We start from the raw sequence: 25,156 nt of genomic DNA, 5'->3' as shown, positions 1-25,156 counted from the left end.
GACTGGATGGTACAAGTGTTGGTCCATCCCTACATGGCCCGAGTCATCTTTTACTTATTTATGCGCACTATTTCCATCTTTATGTCACTTAGATCTAGAAATTGTCATGTATCATTACATACTGATTACTCGGTAGGTAAGTTCTGGTATTCATTGATGTGACCAGAGGTATGCAAGGCTCAGTTACGAACGTAAATTCCTGAGTTTGTCATTGAGACGTCCAAAGTAATGAACTGTGTTATTAGAAGCCATGTGGCTTCACTACTTCCCAGGGTTTTCATTACAAGACTAAATTCACGTGGATTTTTAACAATTAGAAGGACAGAAGAAAATAAGACAGTTACCCAAAGTTATTCCGTACTGTTCACACGAAATAGCCAGAGGAGCCTTACTTCCACACTTAATGATCCAGAATCTCTGTCTTGGGAAGATTATGAGGATATCGCGGAACTTTTACATGAAGAATATCCATCCACAAATCCACTGAGTTTGAGATTTACTGAGCTACATGATAATGTAGAAAATGTAGTACTAGCGTCATCTTCCAGGCCGATTACCGGAAAATGCTCTGAAGGAGCTCTAGAAAAAATTCAAATGGCATGGCTCGAACTTCACGAGAGTGATAATTCCTGACCTGATGAATTCTCATAGAGTCACACATATCTTCAACTTTCTTATGGGATGAAATATATATCGTTACTAGACTATTTAGTTCCATAAAATTAATATTAATAATTAGCCCGTATACTTACTACTCATTTTCGCGAGTACTTGAATGAAATCTGATTTATCCAACTATTGAAGATTATGATATCTTTATATGCTATGAAATATTCAAAAATCTCCAGAATAAATACCCTTGCACATGACCACGGTAGCTCCTTGTTAAAGTGCTCTCGTTACTACCTACCAGTTACACATGCAGTGTAGACGGGTACAGAGATTTCATGAATTCTAACAAGAATGGAGAAGAAGAAATCGACTAGCTTCTGTCTATATCTACTCCTTTCTTGAGCAAAACTGGTTACTAGATACGTCTGGTAGAACGTATATATTTCATGTACGTGTAAAGAACATATATTAGTAGAGGTAGGAAATTACCTTTGCTACAGTAACTATATATTAATTTATTAGTCTTCAATGTATTTTTTATTCAAGTAAAATGGTAGGGTAAATTCAGTTTTGCTCCATTATTTTTCTTCTCTTCATCATTAGAGCCAACATGAAATCGAGAACAATAATGACTCTAATGAGACACTCTTCCGTACACAGAAGATTATTCAAGTCTAAATGTATTACCTCGAATATGACGTATATGGGAGTCCCCTCATTTAGCTAAATAGGTTAAATGAGATAAAGATAAGATGTGTTACCAAGTGTCGTTAAGGTGGTAGTAAAAGCTACCACTTAAAGAATGCCAAAAGGCGAATTTTGAAAAATAAAAGATATTAGGGTCCATCGCAAGATGGAGGTGAGAGGCATGCCAATTGTCTAATCCATTTCTAGATATGCTTGGACCTCACTGCATGAATGAGTTGGCATCCTTCCAACCCATAGTTTATCTTGGTATAAAGACCGTCTAGATCTGGGAAGAAATACCAACTGATGATTTACTCTCCACTAAACTGGGAATAGTGGGAATTGGGCAAAGGTTGACATATAGACGAGGAAATGGTATGGGACCCAGCGTATGATCCGTATGAGTGGGATAGAGATGAAAACATTTTGCATGCATCTTTGCTTGGGAGTTTTAACACTCGTAGAGTGACATGAAATCTGCCAGGAAGAGTCTGCAGAGTAACGCCGACTAGCTCCATAGTCTCAATTTTCTTTGTAAATTTCCATTGAAAAGTGTCCTGAGATAGCATTAAAGTCACAAATTAAATATTTCATTCATATAAAAATCCAAATCTACAAGTGTGATGGCAAGTAAACGTTATTTGTCAAAAGGGGCAATTTTAAAAGTTGGTGTATATGGAAGACAAAACGCTGGAGGCTCTCTAGCAGTATATGGGTGTTATTACCAAAAAGTTACTGTGTATATGGCAGCTACAAGCAATTAACCGATCATCAGTGTGAAAATCTCCGAGAGTGCATACACAACAGGATTGCATTACAGAGAAGGTGGACGTTTGACGATTGGAGCCCACACATTGGCTCATAAATCTAACATACTATCGTTGGTACATTTAACAGTCTCTACCTGTAATATACAAGTACAGCCCGATTGAACAACTGACAACTGGCGCCAGTCCAAACTTAGTTGTAACAGGAAGTACATTTACACATTTCAGCAGACTGACTCTTGGTTTTTCACTCTGTTACATCCCATTTACATAAGATTAGATCATCAGAATAAGCCTTCTTGCTCCAACGATTTCCAATGTATGATTCTATGGAATCATTGAAACGTGGTGCATTATCCTTTACAGAGCAGACCCTTTACGAACCCCGTAGATCTACTAATTCATTAAATATATGCCGTTCACAATTGCGGTTACAGTCTCCAGATGTTCTTTAACATGTCCACGGACTATCTTCCTCCTTACACCCCATCCATCTATCAAGAATGCGCAGCCTAGGATCACTTTTTACATTTACACGTACTATAAGATGGATAAAATATGAGATTAATTCCGTTATTACTCCTTCTGAGTCAGTGGAGTCGTGTAACAGGAGATGGGAAAGAGGAAGGAGAATTAGGGAATACCAACTCTACAAGCACAATAAAAGCTAACACATCGCAATTTTTAAGGCCAAAGAATCCACCAAAGTACTTTGGGATTGATATTGACGGTACATTACTTACCAGTGACGAAGAGGCATGGGAGAAGAATATCGAGGCCTTTGCCAAAGTTAGGAATGAGGGTTATATACCGTTCCTATGCACGGGAAACTCCCTCCTCTTTTCAAGAATAAAGCTTGGAACAAAGTTTGAAAATAAAACTGGTTACCAGGGCTACCCAGGTGTATACCAAAATGGAGCCCTAGTGTACGATGAGAATGGCAATGTAATATATTCACAACCTTTTTCCAAAGAGTTTTTAAAGGTCACCCACGACTTCCTAGTCAAAAATGGACTAACTGCAAATATTGTATTCTACGACGGAGAAGAACTGTTTTCTCTTGTTGGTGATGATAACGTTTTAAAGAATCTTTTTTCTGCGAAATACACTGTTCTAAAAGTCTTGACATTCGAGGAGATTCTAAAGAAAAATATACTAATGTTAAAGTATCGAGATTTTGATTTCAATGTTCCAGAGGCCGAGAAGGGCATTGATTACGTTGAGAAGATGGACATAAACGGAGCCCATGATGTAACTCCTCCCGGTGGAACAAAAGCTCTCGGAGTCACCAAATTACTGGAGCACTATAGCCTTTCTTCAGAATACTGCGGATTTATTGGCGATGGTTATAATGACATAGAGGCCATGAATTTGTTTCCTTTATCCTTTGCAGTAGCAAATGCACCAGATGAAGTTAAGAAGCACGCAAAGTTTGTGCTAGACAAGACATGTGACCAAGCAGCGGTTGCAGAAGCCCTTAAACTCACATATGGGCTATAACTTTTACGTTATACAGAACCTATTTCTGACATCTATGCATATTTTTATAGAATAAAGTGAGTTTAGGAGTCGTATCCATAAGTTTCCATCTCCTTGTAAATTTTCTGAGCATTAGCCAACATTTTTATAACAATCATATTCATATGCAAAATGGAAGATCTTTTCACGTAAATGAACCAAATACATAGTGAGTTTCCCGGAATTAGTGGGAATGTTGTCACAAGTCGGGATAATTATCACTACTAACCTCCAATATCTCGTTAAGACAACTGCTCCCATGTTAGTCGCCACTTTCCATTAAAAAACTCTAGTAAGCATCATTAACGGAGGAAGCTTTCTCTATGATGTGTGAAATGAAGAGTTAGGCGGAGAGTGTCTTACACATTTTAGGCGTTAGCCAGGATGGCTAGTAAAAGCCACTAATGCAGTTTTATGAGGATGAAGAGTGGAGTATAGGATGATGCTAGTATTACAGTTGGACGGAAGCATGATTTGGGAATCTTGGCTCACAGCAAGTGCCGGCCTAAGAGTAGCTGCTGGGCTACATATTCATCTCCAGGGGTTCAGGTAACAAAGTATCAGCGGATCCTGTACTCATGCAAAGGTGTACAATAGTGGTGACGGATGGCTCAGCTTACTATTATGCAAACCCCGGAGGTGAGGATAAAAATGGGTGGTGTGTTCGTAAGACATCAATAACCCAGGAAGGATTTATGAGTTGTAGAAAACACAGGGAATTATTCACCTCTATTAGTACTGGTGTTGGTTTACAAAATAGTTCGATTCTTAGAGATAAGATAGATTTGTACGAAGGATAACTGTAGCTGTCCATGCCAAGAAACCGGATGTAAATGCAAAACAGGATCCAGCGGAACACCCTGCAAATGTACATGCAAAGACACCGCAAGAGTTCGATCCAGTGGATGTGAATGCTGTAGAAACTGCAGAATCAACTGTGGATGCGGAACAAACCGTACCTGTAAATGCTGTAAAGAGAGGGAAGGTACCTTTTCCTGCTTAAACACATTTACGTCCCAAGGTTTAATGCTAGTCTTGGCATTTACCGGAGACGGTTACCTTAAGACTTATTCCAAGTATGAGCATGATAAGAGTGTCAAGTCCTCCTTTACCAAGAAATGGCACCTGTATCCACCAGACCTGAAGAAGCTACTTGGAGAACAGAATGATGAAAAAGCCGGCAAAGACAATATCTCCAGGAAATAAAGTGCTTATTTTAACCTTGTAAATAAATGAATATCGGATACTGAAACCAGGGAGAAATATCCGTCATTCCTGCCGTACTTACGTGAGGCTTGTTGATGACATGGAGGTGGAGTTAGACAAACTCTAGAGTATATCCTATGGACTTTATTCGCTAGTTCTGACTATAACACTGCAGATGTTATCTCACGACTTTGTTCTAGTGCCCGTGGTAGTGCATATTTGAGATATAAAGTGCACGAAGTCTCAAAGACTGAAATAACCAGTAACACGCAATGGAAGATTAGAGTTGACTAAAAAACAGACTAACTTGGCCGATAATATTCCTTATAATCCGAGAATAAGGCTATCTTAATTGTCCACAACCAAGCATGCGTACCCCAAACATTGCCTGGCGAGAATCCAGTGTTGGTTATTCTATAAAATTTTAACCCGAAGGTTACTACACGGATAATGTAGTGTAATTTAATCTATGGAGATATGAGGGTATTATCTACGCACTCTCTGAGTAGCATTTAGGAATAGATATTCCTTACTCCCCATACACCGGAAGAGAGGAGTTCTTCATGGTCAAAATTTGGTGGAGGAGAGCATGGTGAGGACGTTTGTCTTGGCCCTGATTTTTCTCTTTTGTGGGAAATTGAGGGCCAATGAAACTGGTCCACCAGAGTTTGCGGGAAGGGCTACTGGAGCTACTCTGGACATTGCTGCTCCAGATTATTGTACTATACAAGTATACAAGCACAGAATACATCATGTAAAGACACCCTCCTATACAGCAAAGTCTGATTGTTTTATAGACAAGGTGGTGGAAGGAGATACCACCATCTGCGAATGTTCTCCCAAGGGAGCATTCATCAAAGTCACGCATTGTTTTATAAAAGATCTACTTGATCTTATCCATGTATATACTATAGATTTAAATGGGACAAAGAATGCCCAGTATTTTTATAAGGGTGGTAACCAGTGGATATCCATAGAGGAAGAAGAATTTTATGACCACTTTAATGCACTATCAATCACCAAACATGAATTTAATGACAAGATACTCGATATCTCCAAAGCTTCTAGTGATTTGGAATTGTACGTTAATGAATCACCCAAGTCCCCCTTTGCAGTTTATGGAACCAGAAGCACATGTAGAGTCAAGGAAATTAAGACCAAAAACCGTGGTGGTACTACCATATGGAAGAGAGAGAATGATGAGTGGTGTACCAAACTCACTTTTTATCCCAGAGAGGGAGATCATAAACTCCTCTGGATAGTCACCAAGGACCCATATGAGAATGAGAATATCCTCTACTACTCCAAGATGAGTGGGTCATGGAAGTCTGTTGACAAGAATGGGTATCTGGAAGACTTAAGTAAGGCTGGCTTTGACAGGTCAACCTTTGATGATAGGGTTACTCTGGACATATCCAATGTAGACGATCAACTCTTCTTCATTGACAAATACCAAGTTGACATTGTAATAATGAACAGCTACCATGTTCTTCCAGGATTTAGAATTAACAAGGTTGTTGACAGCCAGGAGATTATTTGGGAGTCTTCGGACGACCGATTCTCCATCCATTTGAGATTTAATGAAAGAGGACCAAAGATTTCACTTGGTGCTCTATTTACCACGAATACCAAGAAGGAAAATAAAATTATCTATTATAGCAAACTTGGTGGAAAGTGGGTGACTATAAGTAAGGATAAATATGAGGACATTTTAGCCGGCAGAGATGATCCAATGTACACCCACAAGGGTGACGGTAAAATTGTAATGAGTAGTTTTAATAATAGGCAAGGCCTCAGACTTACAAGTTCTGCCTCCAAAGTAGAAAATGCCAAGGGAGACATTATTCTTGTCCATGGTGTTAGTGGATCATTTACGGTTGATTTTTGTACATTTGACATGGACTGGAGTTATGAACAATATGGTTTCGAGATATTCCCATATTGCAGTATTTTTGATGATCCAGTGACTGTCAAGAAGGTGTCTAATGCAGAACGCTATAGATCTTACTTTGAGTACAAGACCCTAGAAGGAATTGACCAGCTGGACATTGTTCGCAGGTCTCAGTATAAGGGCACATTCATAGAGGCCCTTAATAGACTTGGGTATAATGTCTATGGTTATGACCACCAATCACATGGCTTTTCCGAATCCAAGACTGAAAGAAGATGCCACGTTGAGAAGTTCATGGACTGTATTTATGATCTTATTCAGTTTGTAAGCATAATGAGGAGGGGTAAATTTGAGGATCCTAGTGAAAAGTGGGATGAAAAGGTAGTCTTCAATAGCCATGAGGCAGGCAGAAAGATCCTTCTCCTTGGCCATTCCATGGGTGGAAACGTGGTAGTAAGAGCTATAGAAGAGTTTTACAAGGAGATTAAGAATCCAAAGGCTAAATTTGTAGACGGTCTCATTGTCACCTCTGGAATGTTAAATGTTGATTCATACTTGGATAAATGGTACAAGAAGGTAGCAAGACCAATATTAGAACTTGATGCGTGCTGTCAGCCTGAGAAAAAGGCCTACTTTCAATATCCGTATGACATTGCTCTCAATTTTGAGAGATTCGCAGATTACCATACTGATATGCTCTACTATAGTAATACATTCACTAGAAATACAGCAACGTCTCCTTTTAGTGCATGCAGAAAGGTTATGGATGACAAAAGAACCAAGTTTTATCCCAAAGATTTACCAACATTATTTGTCCATATCAGCAATGATAACCACTGTGATATAAAGGGTCAAAAGAAGATGGTTAACGAGAAACTCAAGGAAAGCAAAGTTACAAAACTAGTAGAGTTAATTGGTTGTGGACATCATCTGCCCGCATCTCAGACTGTCCCTATTTTGGTACCATTGTTGAGAGAGTGGTTAAATGAATACTTTCCAGAGATGAAAGGCGGGGCTAAACTTTCACAGGTTCCCTCAGAGGTTCAACTTGGAGAGAGACCATTACAAGTTACTCAGAAGAAACTCCGTAATGTTGTACCTAAAGAAACCGTTAAAGGACTAGAAGGAACCACTCTGGACATCTCTTCTCCGGACTCTTCTTTATTCTCTCTAGCTGGTGATCGGATTCATGGAGTGAATCATAGAGCTTTTGTCCCCAAGGATGGATCTTCTATAGTATCAGTGGTGGATAACGGAGATACGCTTTGGACTGCTACAGACACTCAAGAAGGATGCACAGGTGCCTATCTCTTCTCCAGGGAAGGACACTCTTCTCTTCTTAGTGTCTATACAAGGGGTGCCGGAGATGAGACCTTTTGTTTTGAGAAAGTTGATGGAGCATGGAAGAATGTGGACAAGAGATACTTCGAACGTAAGCTTCGCTCAATGAAGGACTCTTCTGCACCTGCTGGTGAAGAGCATAGGGAGGAAGATACATGACCTACTGGGATTTACTCTCCGGAAGGAGAATATCATACTATTCTGTTTAAACACTGTACGAGAACTTTTTGTAATTTTAATCAAATAGGAAGGCTTCTAGCTAAACACATCACACAAAAGTTGTATAAACACTTGTCATTAATGCAGTAATTTATAGTACCGTCGAAATAATCCAGACGGTTGTCTGTGGAGACCCTAATTTCTACCATACACATCCATACGTCTTAGGTATGTTATTGACACTAGTAGAGAATGACTTCATTGCATCCATGAATGATAGTAAAAGTGTGTGGAGGAAGAATGCGTAGGATCTCCTCATGACCTCCCTCGGTTTATTCAATGAAAACATTACTATATATACCACAAGATAATAAAAAACTGCATTACTTAGGCAAATCCAAGATTGGAATTCCAATCTTTACTGCATATAAAGGTAAATGGCAAGAGTTGCCGGGAAGATCACGAGTGATGCCCATCTGGCAAATGTTCCTGCATCTTTATCGTCACCTTGTTTTCTGGAAGGTACTTTTATTTCATTGATTACACTTGTAAACATATCATCCGTTACTTTCAACCAACCGTTATTGACATACACAAACTTTTCATTTTGTTTTACGCCCTGAGTGTCTTTAAATGTGAGTTCTAGAGCTCTTGTCTCTTCTTCCTCGAGATATACACAAACGCTTTGGCAGCTATTGACATTGCTGAAGCTCCCCCAAACTAAGAGTGTACTACTTATCACTTTTCTTATAGGTTTATCTTCTTGAGATTCAAACGCCACGACCTTGACTCCACTGGGTAGTGTTTTTCGGCTTACTGCGATACCTGGATTGGAATCTTTGGAGATATCCAGGACTACTGGTCTATCTTGATTACATAACGCGGTACAAACATTTATAAACAAGACTATCAATGTAAGTCGTTCCATCATCTATATTTCGACTGTTGTTCGTTTACACATGGGGTGCCCAGTCGCATGGGTCCACGACGGAGGCCAAATTGTCTTTTACCATGTGAACTATAGCGCATTTCACGCGCCTTTGATCAAGCAACATGTATTCTTGGGGCAAAACGTATACACGTTGCATCTGCGATAGTACTTTCTTCCTAGTATTTATCCATTGAGGCTAGGTGATGATAAAGATAATGAGCATCAGGACTGTGAGCGCAAACATTGAAATTACCATCATGATCATTTGCCTTATGGACAAACTTGAAGCTCTGGATAAGGTTGATGAGAGTGAATATTGTTTACCTTGAAAATTTGGTGACATCCCTAGTTACATGTGTAACAGTGTCGAGCTGTTTCTCTTGTTCTCCAGTGTATTTTGAAAGGGCCTTGTTGTCCTTTACCAAGACATCCCGGTACCATAGTGCCTTAGATTTCATGGCATCAGCAAGTTTGGCCAATTCTCCCTTGATTTGATCTTGTGCGTTGTCATACGTTTGTCTCTTCTTTTGAGTGTAGAGTGTGTTCTGCTTATCTTCCGCCCATTCTTCAATCATTTTATCAAACTCATCGTCAGTTATTCCGAGATGTCTGCCATATGAGGATTCCGAGACCGTCTTTTTGTCCTTGAGCATGTACAAATCGGCGTATACAGTATCGGTATCTTTGAATGTCCGCGTCGATTTAAGTATTTGTACAGTTTCTCTTGCTACATTTATGCGTTCTTTTATCCGTGAAACAGCTATAAAGATTGATATTTCGGGTAAAGTGGTACCTTCAGTTGTATCGCAATTAGTCAGGATCTCATCTACAGTTTCAAAGCATCTTTCCAGATTTGTGGTTTCGACTGGGTCAGAAAAATTGATATTTTTGCTCATTATGCGCAGCTCTATGGCAGACACAAGATTTAAAAGGTCCAGCAAGGCTGCCCTGCTGTTGTACATCTTCCTAGTGTAACATTTCAGGCACAGACGCCACCTAATCTATTCTAGCGAACACTTTTGAAGATATAGACGAAATCTCTAGATTTATAGTCAGGTGTGTGAGCAAATAACTAGAATTAATAGTGAAAGTAATGGGTGACCCTATACATATTGACCCTTGTTACTGAGTAGTACTGGGCGTTTGACGATTCTTGAGTATGCGCATCTTGATGTCATTAAAAACAGGCTTCGGCTGAAATAGGTGGCCGAGGTCGTCGAAACGAAGTAGAGCCCACGCCATGGCTGATACCAAGAACCTAAAAGTGCTGAAGGAGCGGGATAGAACGTACAAATTTAGGGAATTAAGTGCAAGAGTGGCTGTATAATAACCAGATTCGCTCATTTTGCATCTTGTGGCCGAGACTGATACGTAGAATCCTACAGTGAGATTAGACGAACGTGATCGATTTACCGTAAAGAGGAGTGAATGTGAGAACTAATGCAGAAGCAATGGTACCTATATTGATGTATAGTGTGAATATAAGCTTACCGAAGAATACTACAGAGTCTGCAGAGAGTTTGGGTACCGACGTTAGTGTCTTCCTTAGGACGCCTTCCAGGGCTGCGGTTTGGTTTGTGACAAGTAGACACGACAAACCACTTATTGGCATATCCATAGCGACTGAAGTGCAGAGCAGGCCTCCATATGTAAGTATTATCCCTGCAGATTGTGAAAATTTCTGATTGTGCATCTTACCTGCACATGTTGCGTTAAAGGTCACTAGACTTCGTTCACACGAAAGTGGAATGAGTCCAATGCTCTACACATGTGCTGTAAATATCATAACAATAACTTACGACCAAGATATGCATCGCCGCCAGCAGAACTGTTAGAATCCATGCGCTCGCGACATATACTACGACTTGTTTAGTATGCTTCGTTTCTTTAAACTTCTCACTACCTTGTACCTTCATTTTGCGCAAATAATCTATAAAATGTACATGGAACGAAGAATTAAGCCTATTGGCTGGGATCAAACATGTTCTTTGGTAAGGACATGGTATTTGGTTTATTCATCATGATTTCCTCATTTATAATGACTTCATTCCCAATGGGCATATGAGGTGGCATAGCGTTTGGCATTAAGAGTGGAAAGTTGGGGACTGGAATCTTATGTGGTCCCTTCGGATTAACTGGCGGCATAAAAGGAAGTTTATGCGGAGAGCTATTGCTCGGTGAAGGTGGTTGTTGCGATGGCATGGCAAGTGTGTTATAGCACTTTGAGAGAATAGGATCTGGTCCACTGGTTTCCTTTGCCGGTTCTGGTGGAGGCGATACGCATTGTGGCGGCGTACCCAGGTCAAAATGGAGGGTATTTATTGCCTCTATAAGTTTTAGCCTAAAGTCTTGCGGGAGTACTTTCGATAATAGGTCACCACCTAGAGCTGCTCTTAAGTTTAATGCAGTTGTAGTTTCCAATAGTTGACGTTGATTAAAAGATACATTCACAAATTCTTCAGCAATACCTGAAAAGTCAATATCTCCATTCCTCTGGGGAACAAGAGGGGCTGCACCCTCCCTAAATGACATTTTGCTAATATTATGATACATCATCATGAGATTTTCTGTTTCTTTCTTGCTGTTAAAGTACTGTTCGAGTGGTTTATAATCTCTCCTAGCCTCTATTTCTGAGCCTTGCTTGAAATTTTGAAAGGCCTCATCTAGACTGTATTTGTGGAATCTCTTCGTCTCCTTCCACATAATCTCCAAAACAGGTTTGAATGCCTCCATCAATGCGTTTGCGACTTCTTCAACATTGGTCCATTTCAAATTCTTATCGTACAAATCATTCGCCTTTTCTAATTCTGAATTTAGGAGAGAAATCACCTCCTGTAATATCCCTTTTGCCGGGTCTTCAGGTTCTTCTTTAGCCATTTCAATACCTAATCTTCCAGCCTCCATCTTGGCAAAACTGAGTAACGGTGAAAGATTTGGGTCCCTGGGAAGTTTGTCCAGGTTTATAGGACCATCCATGCTTATAGTCGGATGCTCAATTTTGGACATTCTGGCTGGAAATGGCTGTTTTACCGGTATAGGGGCCTTTAATGGCATGTTCATCATGAATCCAGGTCCAATATTTGCCATTGGAGGGACAGTTGGCATCTGGAGATGCGGAGATTTTGGCCTTTGCGGAGGCATCATATTTCCCATGGGCATCGGCGGTCCCATCCTTAAATGCTGATCCATCCTCATTGGTTGATTCATTGGAACCGGATACATCATAAAATTTGGCTGTTTAGGGCCCATTTTTGGATGCAACTTTGGATCCATCATAGCAACCATTGGATTTTGAGGCCACATCTGCTGAGGCATCCAGCAATTTCCCATCATGTTCCCATACCTTTCAGAAGCACTCTTGACGAACGATGCCTTGATTTGTGCCGCGAATGTGGCATCGTCAATTGGCTTCAGTGGAGGAGGGAATTTTGTGACCCTTCTGTTCCCATGATCCATTTTTTATATCTATTAAATCATAATAACGCCATTTTGTAAGTTTAAACGAAATAATTAGACTGACGGGTGAGTATGCTAGACCCTCTCGTGGACTTAGATCCGCCTCTTGGGTAGTATATAATCGTAGATATGAATAAGAACAAGAGATTATCCGAGAGTTGGTTGCACATGTAGCTGTGTTCTAGGTGCCATTGAGCTGATAAAATCCTTGAGAGTGATAAGCATTCCCTGGGTCTTGTCGTGTATAAGGTGTGAATAAAAAGTTGGTTCGGATTCGTCACCTTGTTTGATTACCTTGAGGCTCATATATGGGAGACGAGTGTCCCTTATTGCCTTTATTACAGAAGACACCCTGATTGCTGTTGGATTTTTCTGACTATCCATACAAGACTCTGCAATGTGTGGTTGCAGATGATCAAACGAAGGAGCATCGAATACAGCTTGAAGCCACTGTGGAGAAATGTTCCTTCCTATCCAGATTATCATAGATTCACCATTTTCAAGTAGATATGCACCCTCTTGTGTTAGACTCTCGTGAGTGAGGTGCAGAGGTGGTGGTATTGATGCACTATTTACCGAGGGAATGTCATTTGGAAGGTCATGAATCGGTACCAACCTAGGATATGAATACGCAATTATATCCTCAAGTGGTAAAGATCGCAACCTGAGCCAATGATAAATTCTTAAATCCGGGTTTATATTTTCAATAAATGCAGTCGACTTTAATAGACCTAGAATATACATTATAAAGATCTTGCAAGAGTCAGGGATCGGTGTTAGCGCTGATAAGCTTGCACTGATCTTACTACAAATGTTTTGTACCATATTTCTGGCATCTGGAAGTTTTCCATTCAATCCCGCGTTAATTGCCAATTGTGCGGTAGTTACCAGAGCGGCTTCTGGATTTAATGAGAGCAAAACGTCATTCAAGTTCCCACTAATAGGCAACGCACTGTTGAATACTCTAATCCTACGTTCTCCATGTGAATTTGTATGCAAGAATGCCGTCTGAAAGTAGGCCACCTTTTTGGGGACAACGCCATCCTCTTGCTGGAAAGTTATAGAAAATGTATGATCACTGTGGCAATTTGGCAAAACCATCAAATCAGAACCTCTAATATAACAATTTCCAAACCAATTCGTAATCTTCCATCCCTTACTTATTCTAATTCTCATTACAGACTCCCAACATGTTTCCCTGGTTATTACATGTCTAAGTTCTTGAGATAACTTAAGGTTTCCCTGGTGATTCTTTAGTGGGAAATAGTGTACAGAACCAGAAGTCTGCGAAGATAAGTGATGTAATGCAGGTAAATTCAAGTTTTGGGGAGTACAAACAAAAAGTTCCAAAGAAACCTGTGTCTGACAAACCATAGTGGAGAATTCCTTGCATTTGTCTAATGGTTGTAATTTTGGCCCCTTTTTATCACGGGCAGTTTGTGAAGAATTCAGAGCAAAATCACCAAAATAGCTGGGAGAGGATGTGAAAACACACATTTTACCACCCACATGTTTCATGGCATAATGAGCAGCTCTAATCGCACTCCCCATTGCACTCCCTACGATATTATTATCCTTCCATGTGCTTGGTAGGAGTTCTAAAAGTTTCAAGATATCATCTGCAGACTCTGAAAGGTTTAGAAGTATCTCACCAGAGAGAGGCAAAAACAAATCTTCAAGATCAGAAACTACCAAGACCTGCAAATTTTCAACCCCTTTGCTCAATTGATAAAAGTGTACCGAAGTATCATATGTCATTATTCCTACCATAGTTCTTGGCCCACCCGGCAATTCATCATTCCTAATCAAATCCGCAATTGTGTTACAGACGACTTCTAGCATCCTGGAGTTTACAGCAGAAGACGAAACATCTATAACAAACATTATAGTTGGAGGCTGCGGTGGCCTTACGGTGTAATCAGCCGATGCCATGTATTCCATGACTGCACAATTAAACTCTGGTGGCAATGATTGCTCATCTACCAAATTATTTCCATATCTGGCAGGCATCTCATTAGATGTTTCACAGAGATTACAAATCCAAAACCGTTTGCTAGGATCAGTTCTCACGTAGGGATTAATGTATGTGCGGCATTGTGTGCACCTAGTAATGGGATCAGTTCCATAATTTACCAAGGGAATTTCAGCTTCTCCTTCAGGCAGCGGAGCCAGGGGGCGTATAATATAACCCAAATTGATCTGTGCCTTTTGCAATAGAGTTGAGCTCGATGGAAGTAGAGATACCGTAGTCTTTACGAAATGCGATGTTGAATTCATCAATTGCAGACTTTCCAAAGCATCGTCTTCTGTCTTTGAGGAGATTGAAGAACTTTTCTGACCAATCAAGGTCGTAACTCCCAAATCCTCATGAAATACATGAGATTGCAATGAGGATTTTACATTCTTTCCGCTAGGTTCCGATTTTATAGAGTCCTGGGCCTTTGAGAGGGGTACAGGTGCCGCCTGTTTTGGAGGAGGTGTAGGAGGTGGTATGCTTTCTGAAAATGCCGGTGGTATTTGTTGATTGTAATCCAAACTTGCTGTTAACGGCACTCCAGGTGCTTTACTTTGTGGAACACCTGGGAAAGGTGTTCCCTGTGGAGGATTGCTTCCTTGACCAGGAAATGGACTCTGCTGGACAGTGTTAACTTGTCCAGGGAAAGGTGATGATATGGAACCTTGCTTGTTTGTTGGAGGCCAATTGGTCGACATCTTTGGCGTCTATCCTAAACCGTGCCAAGTTATTTATTTTTAAATCACCGTATAATTGACATAAGCAGTTATACATTTAAAATTTAACCATAAGTTTTATTTGGTAGAGAATTGCAAAGGCTAATTTCTTTGAAAGTATATATTAGCCTCGCTTAAAGGGTTTTTGTTAGTTCTGCTCAGAAACGTCCCTAGTAACTCTGCCAAATGTACTGCAGCACTTATGGGTTATTAAATAAAAATAAAAAATAACCTTAAAGTTTATTGAAGATAATTACTGGTCCGGTCGTCCCCCTGTGCTATCCACGGATTGCGCCACACCTAACAAATCTTCGATAGACCCCAAGTGTGTTTGCGTAAAATCTCCCTACATGATCCACCAGGGTTGTCTCATTATGGATTTTTATCCTTCACGGTAGGATCCACTTTGTCATCGATGAATTGCTCACCTCTCGCCCGAGGATACATCTGGCTACTCCCATAGGCTTGGGCACTGATTAATCACTCAGGACTATTTGAAAAATGTGCCATGGAATATTACACAATACTACTGCCGATATACGCATGACCAGTTCCTTTGTCTTGAGTCAGAAAAGAAGAGAATTTTGTTTGTCAAGTTATTTCGTTTAACTATTGGATTTCTGGTATTGAAAACATAGGTTTATACACACATTTGTTTGTGATATTAGTAGGTTTATATACACCAAATAACCCAGTTTGGATAATAGATGTGTATACGACAACTCTGTTTCGTTGGCCGATTTTACGGCTCTTAGGCTCATGTATGACTAATTTTGGACAAAGAAACGATAGTTTTCGTCAGGTTATCCTTATTTTGTAGTGACTATATGGAAAAAAATCTAGGTTTTTAGAATGACAGCGTCTGGAGTCTTAAGGCCACCAGTTCTGTTTGGTTGGTTTATTAATGACACTATAACAGATGATTTGTTCGGAATAATAAAGTTAATTGAGAGCCTCGGCATCTCGTTTTTAGTTTTGAATTTGAATAAATGTAAAAATGTAGTAAAAACTCCTGATAACGAAGATTTTGTACCACTTGGTGGGAGTGATTTAGCCCTTCCTTCTGGCCACTGGGCACAGAGAGTAGTGTCATTTATATCCAAATCGGATTTAGATGCTCTAAAATTTGAGCTAAGTTGGGCTTCTTACGTAGGAGTACGATCAATAATAGTCGATTTAGCTTCAGTACTAGCTTTTGAAAGTGATGAAGATATTATGGATAGAATAGCAAAATTATCGCAGGTATTGATATCATCTCTCTCTCTTCCGAATACACCAACGATTCACATAGCATTGGATGCTTCCCATGAATCATGGAATATATGGAGGATGATTTACGAGCTGTGCAATCATTCACACCGACTGAAGGTTGCCCTCATTTTGAGTGATCTGGATGAGGATGAAGCAAAGCGTTGGACTGCAGAGCCTCTTGGACTTGCAATTCTAGATTCCAAATCATTTGCAAAGTCTGGTTACAAATGCGTTATTTCCGAGAATGTAAGGAATTTATTAGCGCACATTATGGACTTTGGTGTGAAGGTTGTACTTCACTCAGAGTTTGACTATAGGGATTTGATACGAGAGTTTGTCTATGACGATTTAGGCGATAAAATCACAAATGTACCCCTAACTGTTCGAGAAGCTATTAAAGCTGTGAAAAGATTACATGCTTCGCTAAATCCCTTGAGTATACGCGAATTTCACTCTAGTGGTTATAATGACCTCTTGCAAACTCCATTACAACCACTCAGGGATCACTTAGATAGTAGCACTTATGAGGAATTTGAAAGGTGTGACACTAAGTACGATATTTTTGAAACGGCAGTTAGGCAGTGGTTAGAGGAAAATACTACAGTTCGTAGACCCGTGGCATATATTCCTGGTGCTGGTAGAGGACCATTAGTGCAAAGAACATTAAATGCTTTTCATAACAAGGGCATTAAAGACTATTCTATTTATGCAATTGAGAAAAATCCGTATGCAATTTTAACGTTGAAACATAGGATTAAAGATGGTCAAAGCGGATGGGATAAGGTACAGCTTATTTTTGGTGATATGAGAGACATTATTCCAAAGGAGCCCGCTGATTTGATTATTAGTGAACTACTTGGATCATTTGCTGATAATGAGCTTTCTCCAGAGTGTATATATGGGATTGAGGCCGTTTTCAACAAACACTTTCCAAATCATAAACAAATTCAGTACATACCACAGAGATACACATCATTTCTCACCCCTATTTACACACCTAAACTTTGGGAAAGGCTGTATTTATCGGAAGATCGCAAGTGCTTTCATACTCCATACGTCGTTGCTCTACAGTCATACTACAATATCGCAGCAAATCCTGATCCTTTGCCTTGTTTTTCATTTGAGCATCCAAGCAGGAAAGAAACAACAAAATTAGAGAGATACAAGCAGTTGAGGTTCACTGTAAAGAAAGACTGCACGCTACACGGCTTTGCAGGTTATTTTAGTTTCAGACTCTACGGAGACCTCGAAATGTCAATCCTTCCGGGCCATTCAGACGAGGTAAAGAGTTGGTTTCCCATGTATTTTCCAGTCGAAAAGGCTATGTATGTCAAAGAATCGCAGGTAATTACGCTACATATTTGGAGGAAGTGTGATGGTACACGGGTATGGTATGAGTGGGCTGTAACTACTCCATTCACATCAGCTATTCATAATGTGAATGGCTTTTCATATTCAATAGCTTGCTAGCTATTAACGTAACACTGAGACACTTTATTCATGTATATATTTTTTGAATTTTTCATATGGGATTGGTAGCCTTCTGTAGAGTGAGCAGTTAGACGAGTGGTCTGTGCAGCATTACTAAAACATCCAGTCTTTAGTGTTCACAAATGTCTATGGTCAAACATTTGAGCAGCAAGAACTCTCGCCTGAACCAAATGTGGACAGCCCTACCAAACGTTTTTAGTGGGCAACGTACATCGGAATCTAACATTCTTAATTTGAATGACCTTTCAGCGTCAGCGCCAAAATATTTTGGATTAATACTCTTATAAATGGTGAGTATCATCCTATATGTCCTTTGTCTCATTCATACAAAAATTTTACATTAATAACGATCATTCAGGCCTCTCCACAGGATTTAGCCGCTGAGCTGGCTGCTAACGCCAAGAAACTCGTTGCTCCAGGAAAGGGAATTCTTGCAGCAGATGAGTCCACCAAGACTGTCAAGAATCGCTTTGACAACGTTGGTATAGAAAACACTGAGCAGAACCGCGCTGCCTATCGTTCCATGCTCTTCTCTACTGAAGGGCTTGGAGAGTATATTTCTGGAGCTATTTTGTATGAGGAGACCCTGTTCCAAAAGGCTCCATCTGGCAAGTTGATGGTTGACTTGTTGAAGGAACAAGGTATTTTACCCGGAATCAAAGTTGATATTGGTTTGGTTCCGCTTCCTAACTCCAATGGTGAAGTAAGTACTCAGGGATTGGATGGATTGGCTGAAAGATGCAAGAAATACTATGAAGCTGGAGCTAGATTTGCCAAGTGGCGCGCCGTCTTGTCTATTGATCAAGCTAAGAATAAGCCATCCCCTCTTTCCGTTGCTGAGACTTCCCATACGTTGGCAAGATATGCCGCAATTTGTCAGAGTAACGGTCTTGTTCCAATTGTGGAACCAGAAATATTGGCAGACGGTGACCACTCTATTGGAACCTGTGCTGAAATTTCTGAGAAGGTCTTGGCTTCGGTTTTCAAGGCATTGAATGACCATCATGTCTTGCTTGAGGGAGCATTGCTGAAGCCTCATATGATAACAAAGGGATTTAGCTGCCCTGACGAGCAAACCGCTGATCAGGTTGCATTTTATACCTCCAGGACCTTGAGGAGAACAGTCCCACCTGCCTTGGCTGGTATTGTATTTTTGTCTGGTGGTCAAAGCGAAGCTGATGCCACCATTCATTTGAATGAGATTAACAGGGCTAATGAGCATCCATGGGCTCTTTCATTTTCATACGGCAGAGCTTTGCAGGCTTCTTGCCTCAAGACATGGAACGGTAAGCCAGAAAATGCCAAGGATGCTCAGGCTGTTTTGTTGAAGCTTGCAAAGGATAACTCTCTTGCTTCTACTGGGTCACTTAAACATCACGATACGGGATCTTCTAGTTCCAAGTCCCTTTTTGAGGCCAATTACGTGTACTAGGTCGCTGGTCCTATGTTTTGTAATTTATGTTAACATTGTTTGTACACTACTTTGGCCTATCTGTCTTTCGTAGTAACGTTGGTACCCATGGGGCTGTTGTTTTCGCAATTTCTTAGTTTCAGAAGAAACAAGTGTAACATACTCTATATATTTCACACATTTGTACACAATGACGGCTTCGAATGAGAATGACGTCCAGATTACCGCGGATTTGTCTACTTCTAGAATAAGTAACTTGACCATTCAGGAGCTCAATATGCTCATTTTGAAGTTAGAGGAGGTTAGACTTCATTTACTGTCCATATTTATACTCTGGACAATTTTTTCTGTAATTATGATTATGTGTTTATCTACAGGAGACATCCCAGCTGCAAGGTTTATCAAGTGCATTGACTATTGCTTTGGAGAGATTCCAGGAGTCAAAGAGAGCACTGGTTGAATTGGACAAGAGAAATGAGAACATACAGGTGCCTCTAACGTCTTTGGTTTACGTTCCAGGTATCGCCTTTTAATATACCATTTGACTATTAGGCAAATTGAACAATCCTGACAAGGTGCTTGTGTCTATTGGAACGGGCTACTATGTAGAAATGGCGATAAAACACGCAAATGAGTACTATGAAAGGTTTGTTGAGTCGTATGGATCCATCAAATGGCTTTTGACCGGCATACATTCTATTGTAGGCGTATTAGAACTATCGATGAGCAAATGTGTAAATTACAGGGTATGATTTCGGGGAAAAGCAAGCAAATAAATCTTTACTATTCGCATCTCGACCAGAAATTGGCTATGATGAGATCTGCTCAGACCGCCGGTTCATCTTAAATTGATTGAACTTAACACATCGCATTTTAACTTGTTCTTTAACTATACACATTTGATAGAAGGTGTAAGATCGAACCTTCCACACAGCATCACTTGATATTATCCTTCATAGGTACTATCTGCATAATTGTGTTCCATATTAAAATGTAAAATGGATAGTTTAATATCAAAGTATCGCAATGAAATCGTAAATGCTGTGGAAACGCACAATACAGTGCTGATTTCTGGTTATCCAGATTCTTATATGTCTACATATGTCCCATACTACCTATACAAGTCCAGATTTACTAGAAGAGGGATATGCAAGGCTAATCCAGCACAGATTTGTGTAGTTTGCACGAGAAAGGTGGAGGCAATCTCGAATAGTGACTCATGCTCTACCCTTTTGAACTCAAAAACGAGAGGTGAGTACTATGTGCAGCCTTATAGATGATACACAGTCACGAATATACTTGGATTTGACTCTGAGCATGACAAAACTGCCGATATAGTGTATACTACCGACGAAGTTCTACTGAGGAAGATTCTCGTAGATCCTCTCTTGTCTGATTTTGGGGTTATTATGATCGCAAATGTGCAGGATAGACTTCTTAATGTGGATTTAGCCATCGGATTGTTGAAGAGAATTTTGAGTATACGGTCTCGTTTGAGGGTAGTATTATTCCTCCAGTCAGCTAGTGTAAAGCATATGCTAAAGTATTTCAAGAGGGTCAAAACAGAGACATCGAAAGAGATAACTTTGGGTGATGTATATCATGTTAATATGATTAGCAATCATCCTTCCTATCAAATTCATTACCTTTCGCATCCTGCTTCAAACTATTTGGATGCCATTATTTCAACAGGTTTGTCGTAATATACACAATTCATGATGTATAGTATGGGACATCTGTAAGAATGAAAAATTGGGAAATATATTGATTTTCGTTCCATCACTCTCAGATTTGGAATTGATAACTGCAGAATTACAGGATTTTACAAAGAGGCCAGCTTTGGTTTCTAAATCACCTATAAATATTATACCAATGCACAATGGTGAGTTTTTACCTTTCATTGCATATGATTCAGATGTTTCAATTCAAAAACTATCGGTTGATGTAAATAAAAGAAATATATACATTTGTACGAATGTTTTAGACTTCAAATTTAATATGGGTGATGTTTCATATCTTATAGACACATGTCTGTCAAAGAGAATTACATTTGACTATACAAACTTGTGTTCAAAGACGTCTATAATGAACTCCACTAGAGAGGAGATAAAGAGGAGGAGTAGTTTGATCAAGGGTATGAACGGAAAGTGTTTTAGATTATTGACTGAAAAGGCTTTTAGCAATGATGAGGTAATTTCTGATGCAGTAACACCAGAAATAAGCACAAGAGATTTGACTATGATGGTACTATTGATAAAATCTCTTGGAGTTGGTCGTTTATCTGACTTTGAGTTTATTACAAAGCCTTCTGTGGACGCATTAGAATATGCACTAACTATTTTGTATCTCTTAAAGGCTATTTATTCCGACGGCGAACTAATATATCCTGCTGGCAATGTTATGGTAGAACTATCTTGCAGCCCATATTTGGCATCATTTGTTTATCAGAGCGTAGAGAGGGGATGTTCAGAGGAGGCACTGATAATATACGCAATGCTACAAGCTAAAGAATATATATGGAAAAATGTCCATAATAAATCGCAGTTCCATACGGAAAAGTTGGATGCTGCAAGATTAAGCTTTGCGGCGAGTGAGGGAGATCTTATATCTTACTTTAACTTATTCCAGCTTTCTCTATACTATAAGGATGAAGATGAAACATGGTTATCTAGGTACTTGGCATTGGCTATTTTAATTACATATTTAGGCATATGATTGACAAAAAAGGTATTAGAATTGCTCAAAAGGCACTTTCAACTGCAAGATCAGTGTTTGACCGATATCAGTTACAGACGGTATGCTGATTTCCTAATTTATACTTGTTTAGGCTAGTTGCGGAGAAAATGTCGATCTCGTTGTAAAGACCATATTTTCGGCGTTTTTCCTAAATGTTGCGTGCAAGGAACAATTTGTTAAAAACATTTGGAATTCTAGACAAGTTGTGCGCCGGACTGAGGTAAAATCGAATCTGGTTGATGAGGATGGAAATCCAATTATTCCAGATGAACCTCAGCCTTACGTTCTTATTAGAGAGTATGTTTCTTAATCTTCCGTCTCTTTCAGTTTGTAAACTATCCATACAAATTTACAGCATGAATAAGAGCATGTACACACAACTCTACATTGATCCCTCTTCCTTTGTGACAAATGATCAGCCAGACTGGATAGTATTTAACGAGGTTTGTCCTAGATGCACCTATACATGTCACATATAGACAGATGAAGTAGAGGGAAAGGTATTTATGCAGGATGTTACGAGTATAAAACCAGAGTAAGTGAGCTGGTTATTCATTATACGCCTCTCTTTAGGTACCTCCAAGAGCTTGTTCCGCATTACTTTGGAGATTCAGACGTTAAACCGTACCTTTGACTAAAACTACTGGTTCCTGTATTGCAGGTATCATTGGAACCATAACCTTGGAAGGCACACCTGATGTGTAGTTTGCCATGGGATTAAAACATGTTTATCGCAAATGTTCGGATGTACAACTAGAATTTTAAGATTTACACATAATTTTACACATTATATCTTGAAAAAAAGAGATACTGTTCCGTTTACTTCACGTTTTACAAATTTTGACCAGTTATTGTTTATATCTTCAAAAGGGCCGCTTGTGCGCTACTACTCTGGGAAATCGCAGACCGATGGAAAGTTTTTTGGTGATAAGGACGCTAGAACACATGGAAATAGAGTTAAGCATGGTACAATTCTCCATATAAGGAACAAATTTGCACGAGACAACACATTTTCGGAATCAAAAGCCAATGATAGCGTATACTATGGTTTATTGTCCTTACCTTTCTTTGTTATTGCTGTGGCGTTTGCCATAGTACCGCTATACGACTACTTTTGCCAGCAGTATGGCTACTTTGGATATGCGAAAAGAGTAAAGACATACTCTCCTCCACCTGAAGGTAACACACAGTCATTTTAAATGAATTATATCCAGACTTAAGCATTAAAAAGTTCGAAATTGACTTTGTAACTTACTCGCATGTTGGCTGGGAATTTACACCTGCACAAAAAAAAGTTTTTGTAAGGCCAGGAGAAACTACATTAGTCTTTTATACGGCAAAGAACCTACAAAAAGTGCCAATTATTGGTTTGTTTCGTTTCTTAAATATAAATTTCAAAACAGGAATTGCTGCATATCGTGTTCTTCCGGACGAAGCTGGGCTTTATTTCAATAAAATTCAGTGTTTTTGCTTTGACGAGCAAATGTTGAATCCGGGTGAGGAAGTTGATTTGCCCGTACTCTTCTTTTTGGATCCAAAGATTTTGGAGGATCATCGATTAGGTTCGTTTATCTTTTCTGCATGGACAATTATTCTCTGACGCCTACACTAAATCCTTAGATGGTGTGGAAAAAATCACTTTATCGTACATATTTTTTGAGACTGATTCCGAAATCCCTCCGGAGTATAAAACGCTATTTGAGTAAGTTTAATTAGTGCGATTATGACTTTTGCCCAGGCGATCCGGAGAAGAATCAAAGAATTCACTAGTATCGCATTGAAAGTCTTTGGTTTATCAAGATTTTTTTCTGGTTGCTATCATTACTATAAGGTAGATTATGAGTGCAATTGCAATAATTGATATTCCAATAATGGCCTATATACGTGTTTGATATACAACTTTATCTAACAATTATTCGTTCTCGCTTGTAAAAGTTGTTTAGAGCTTTTGCCTCATGTTGAAACTGATCATCATTGTAAAATATGCGGATAACTTACCACTGCAGCCTGTTTGTTGAGCATTTGAGACTTTTCTTCTAGGATTTCTATGTTGACACAGTTATCCATGATTTGCATGATCCCTTCACCCACATTTTCCATAGCATTACCAATTTTGAATTTCATCTGTGCATTTAGTTTAGACTAAGTTCTAATACGCATACCAATGTTGCGGGATCCTCTTTTACTACGTCGTCATATCTGGTGCATAGTTCCCTCATGAAAAATATGAATTCATCATGTGAGGTATCATCAAGGCCCTCATTTCCTACTTCTGCCTTTTCTTCTTCTATTTTCCTTATGAACTCCTAAAATAGAACCTATTGATAATATTTTATATTACGTACAGTTAACAAGCTTTGTGCAAATCTGGTGGGATATTCAGTCCCAAGAGTAATCAGTATATATGCATTTTCCAGATTCTCTTCAGTAGATACAAAGACGGATGTATCGTTAATTGTAGTCTTCTCGCATACTCTGACTATACATTTTTATATGGACAAAATTTACGTACTTGGTTCTCTTCTCTGCTTGAGCGAATCTATGACAGTTTCTAGAATGTTTGAAATCTGTAATATTATGACAATTGAATTAGCGTGTATGCATAAATAATAAGGCAAGAACTTACAGTATTAGTTGTGCCCCTCGGAAGTTCATCTGGATATTGAATCCAAATCTCCTCTGAGTGAAGATCAATGCACCCTAGATACAGTATATTTTTGGAACGTTTCGTAAAGTTAAACATAGTTACAATTTGTTTGTAAGGTATTTTAAATACTTGTATAAATAGAGAAAAATCATATTAGAGGATCCCTGCGGGAGATCTTAAATGCTAGCTGCTGTGAAAAATTTTGCAATTGGTAGACATTGGCAACTCGAATGTAATTTATATTTAAGATTTACATGGTTATCCAGGATTGTCTGATTTGCCATTTTAAACGGGTAGGATCGAATATTAAGCATTTTGCGAT

At 39.3% G+C, this 25,156-nt stretch overlaps 14 protein-coding genes across 14 annotated transcripts, besides 2 other annotated features; 8 read left to right on the top strand and 6 right to left on the bottom strand.

Moving 5' to 3' along the window:
* Positions 1-62: 62 nt before the first annotated feature.
* BEWA_033820 (hypothetical protein) lies at positions 63-684 on the top strand. The gene has a single exon (XM_004830136.1). The coding sequence runs from the start codon at positions 229-231 to the stop codon at positions 631-633; it is 405 nt and encodes a 134-aa protein (XP_004830193.1). The 5' UTR covers positions 63-228; the 3' UTR covers positions 634-684.
* Positions 685-716: 32 nt separating this feature from the next.
* Positions 717-738: a sequence feature (AT_rich).
* A 1,886-nt stretch (positions 739-2,624) lies between these two features.
* Positions 2,625-3,661, top strand: BEWA_033810 (haloacid dehalogenase-like hydrolase family member protein; the record flags this gene model as incomplete). Its single annotated transcript, XM_004830135.1, has 1 exon — positions 2,625-3,661. One exon carries the CDS (start codon positions 2,625-2,627, stop codon positions 3,564-3,566), a length of 942 nt encoding a protein of 313 aa, XP_004830192.1. The 3' UTR covers positions 3,567-3,661.
* Positions 3,662-5,379: 1,718 nt separating this feature from the next.
* Positions 5,380-8,181, top strand: BEWA_033800 (hypothetical protein; the record flags this gene model as incomplete). The annotated part of the gene is made up of 1 exon (XM_004830134.1): positions 5,380-8,181. The coding sequence occupies one exon, from the start codon at positions 5,380-5,382 to the stop codon at positions 8,179-8,181; it is 2,802 nt and encodes a 933-aa protein (XP_004830191.1).
* Positions 8,182-8,599: 418 nt separating this feature from the next.
* Positions 8,600-9,112, bottom strand: BEWA_033790 (uncharacterized protein; the record flags this gene model as incomplete). Its single annotated transcript, XM_004830133.1, has 1 exon — positions 8,600-9,112. The coding sequence occupies one exon, from the start codon at positions 9,110-9,112 to the stop codon at positions 8,600-8,602; it is 513 nt and encodes a 170-aa protein (XP_004830190.1).
* A 196-nt stretch (positions 9,113-9,308) lies between these two features.
* Positions 9,309-10,074, bottom strand: BEWA_033780 (hypothetical protein; the record flags this gene model as incomplete). Its single annotated transcript, XM_004830132.1, has 3 exons — positions 9,309-9,402; positions 9,437-9,872; positions 9,906-10,074. 3 exons carry the CDS (start codon positions 10,072-10,074, stop codon positions 9,309-9,311), a joined length of 699 nt encoding a protein of 232 aa, XP_004830189.1.
* A 160-nt stretch (positions 10,075-10,234) lies between these two features.
* BEWA_033770 (hypothetical protein) lies at positions 10,235-10,954 on the bottom strand (the record flags this gene model as incomplete). The annotated part of the gene is made up of 6 exons (XM_004830131.1): positions 10,235-10,370; positions 10,404-10,491; positions 10,526-10,570; positions 10,604-10,675; positions 10,712-10,774; positions 10,912-10,954. The coding sequence occupies 6 exons, from the start codon at positions 10,952-10,954 to the stop codon at positions 10,235-10,237; spliced, it is 447 nt and encodes a 148-aa protein (XP_004830188.1).
* A 120-nt stretch (positions 10,955-11,074) lies between these two features.
* On the bottom strand, positions 11,075-12,635 carry BEWA_033760 (hypothetical protein; the record flags this gene model as incomplete). The annotated part of the gene is made up of 1 exon (XM_004830130.1): positions 11,075-12,635. The coding sequence occupies exon 1, from the start codon at positions 12,566-12,568 to the stop codon at positions 11,075-11,077; it is 1,494 nt and encodes a 497-aa protein (XP_004830187.1). The 5' UTR covers positions 12,569-12,635.
* Positions 12,636-12,699: 64 nt separating this feature from the next.
* Positions 12,700-15,280, bottom strand: BEWA_033750 (Sec23/Sec24 domain containing protein; the record flags this gene model as incomplete). The annotated part of the gene is made up of 1 exon (XM_004830129.1): positions 12,700-15,280. One exon carries the CDS (start codon positions 15,278-15,280, stop codon positions 12,716-12,718), a length of 2,565 nt encoding a protein of 854 aa, XP_004830186.1. The 3' UTR covers positions 12,700-12,715.
* A 225-nt stretch (positions 15,281-15,505) lies between these two features.
* Positions 15,506-15,529: a sequence feature (AT_rich).
* A 621-nt stretch (positions 15,530-16,150) lies between these two features.
* Positions 16,151-18,019, top strand: BEWA_033740 (Skb1 methyltransferase family member protein; the record flags this gene model as incomplete). Its single annotated transcript, XM_004830128.1, has 1 exon — positions 16,151-18,019. The coding sequence occupies one exon, from the start codon at positions 16,151-16,153 to the stop codon at positions 18,017-18,019; it is 1,869 nt and encodes a 622-aa protein (XP_004830185.1).
* Positions 18,020-18,264: 245 nt separating this feature from the next.
* BEWA_033730 (fructose-bisphosphate aldolase, putative) lies at positions 18,265-19,483 on the top strand. The gene is made up of 2 exons (XM_004830127.1): positions 18,265-18,330; positions 18,399-19,483. Exons 1-2 carry the CDS (start codon positions 18,328-18,330, stop codon positions 19,470-19,472), a joined length of 1,077 nt encoding a protein of 358 aa, XP_004830184.1. The 5' UTR covers positions 18,265-18,327; the 3' UTR covers positions 19,473-19,483.
* Positions 19,484-19,592: 109 nt separating this feature from the next.
* Positions 19,593-20,341, top strand: BEWA_033720 (prefoldin alpha subunit, putative). The gene is made up of 4 exons (XM_004830126.1): positions 19,593-19,752; positions 19,829-19,970; positions 20,004-20,097; positions 20,157-20,341. The coding sequence occupies exons 1-4, from the start codon at positions 19,642-19,644 to the stop codon at positions 20,296-20,298; spliced, it is 489 nt and encodes a 162-aa protein (XP_004830183.1). The 5' UTR covers positions 19,593-19,641; the 3' UTR covers positions 20,299-20,341.
* Positions 20,342-20,449: 108 nt separating this feature from the next.
* On the top strand, positions 20,450-22,821 carry BEWA_033710 (Helicase associated domain HA2 containing protein; the record flags this gene model as incomplete). Its single annotated transcript, XM_004830125.1, has 8 exons — positions 20,450-20,702; positions 20,739-21,143; positions 21,178-22,123; positions 22,159-22,246; positions 22,279-22,484; positions 22,543-22,634; positions 22,671-22,722; positions 22,761-22,821. The coding sequence occupies 8 exons, from the start codon at positions 20,450-20,452 to the stop codon at positions 22,819-22,821; spliced, it is 2,103 nt and encodes a 700-aa protein (XP_004830182.1).
* Positions 22,822-22,924: 103 nt separating this feature from the next.
* Positions 22,925-24,036, top strand: BEWA_033700 (cytochrome C oxidase assembly protein cox11, putative; the record flags this gene model as incomplete). The annotated part of the gene is made up of 5 exons (XM_004830124.1): positions 22,925-23,366; positions 23,402-23,554; positions 23,591-23,749; positions 23,808-23,889; positions 23,926-24,036. 5 exons carry the CDS (start codon positions 22,925-22,927, stop codon positions 23,966-23,968), a joined length of 879 nt encoding a protein of 292 aa, XP_004830181.1. The 3' UTR covers positions 23,969-24,036.
* Positions 24,037-24,088: 52 nt separating this feature from the next.
* Positions 24,089-24,311, bottom strand: BEWA_033690 (hypothetical protein; the record flags this gene model as incomplete). The annotated part of the gene is made up of 2 exons (XM_004830123.1): positions 24,089-24,151; positions 24,186-24,311. The coding sequence occupies 2 exons, from the start codon at positions 24,309-24,311 to the stop codon at positions 24,089-24,091; spliced, it is 189 nt and encodes a 62-aa protein (XP_004830180.1).
* Between the last annotated feature and the right edge of the window lie 845 nt (positions 24,312-25,156).

Source organism: Theileria equi, chromosome 1 (assembly GCF_000342415.1).
Source record: "Theileria equi strain WA chromosome 1, complete sequence".
Lineage (NCBI taxonomy): Eukaryota > Apicomplexa > Aconoidasida > Piroplasmida > Theileriidae > Theileria > Theileria equi.
The sequence above is the reverse complement of the archived record's forward strand: the minus strand, read 5'-3'. Positions and strand labels throughout refer to the sequence as shown.

Bases quoted from the DNA above. Each gene is read 5' to 3' on its own strand.
- BEWA_033820 (XM_004830136.1), top strand. From the start codon at position 229: ATGAACTGTGTTATTAGAAGCCATGTGGCTTCACTACTTCCCAGGGTT.
- BEWA_033720 (XM_004830126.1), top strand. From the start codon at position 19,642: ATGACGGCTTCGAATGAGAATGACGTCCAGATTACCGCGGATTTGTCT. The intron at 19,753-19,828 runs GTTAGACTTCAT...GTTTATCTACAG, and splicing joins TCATTTTGAAGTTAGAGGAG to GAGACATCCCAGCTGCAAGG. The intron at 19,971-20,003 runs GTATCGCCTTTT...TTTGACTATTAG, and splicing joins GTCTTTGGTTTACGTTCCAG to GCAAATTGAACAATCCTGAC.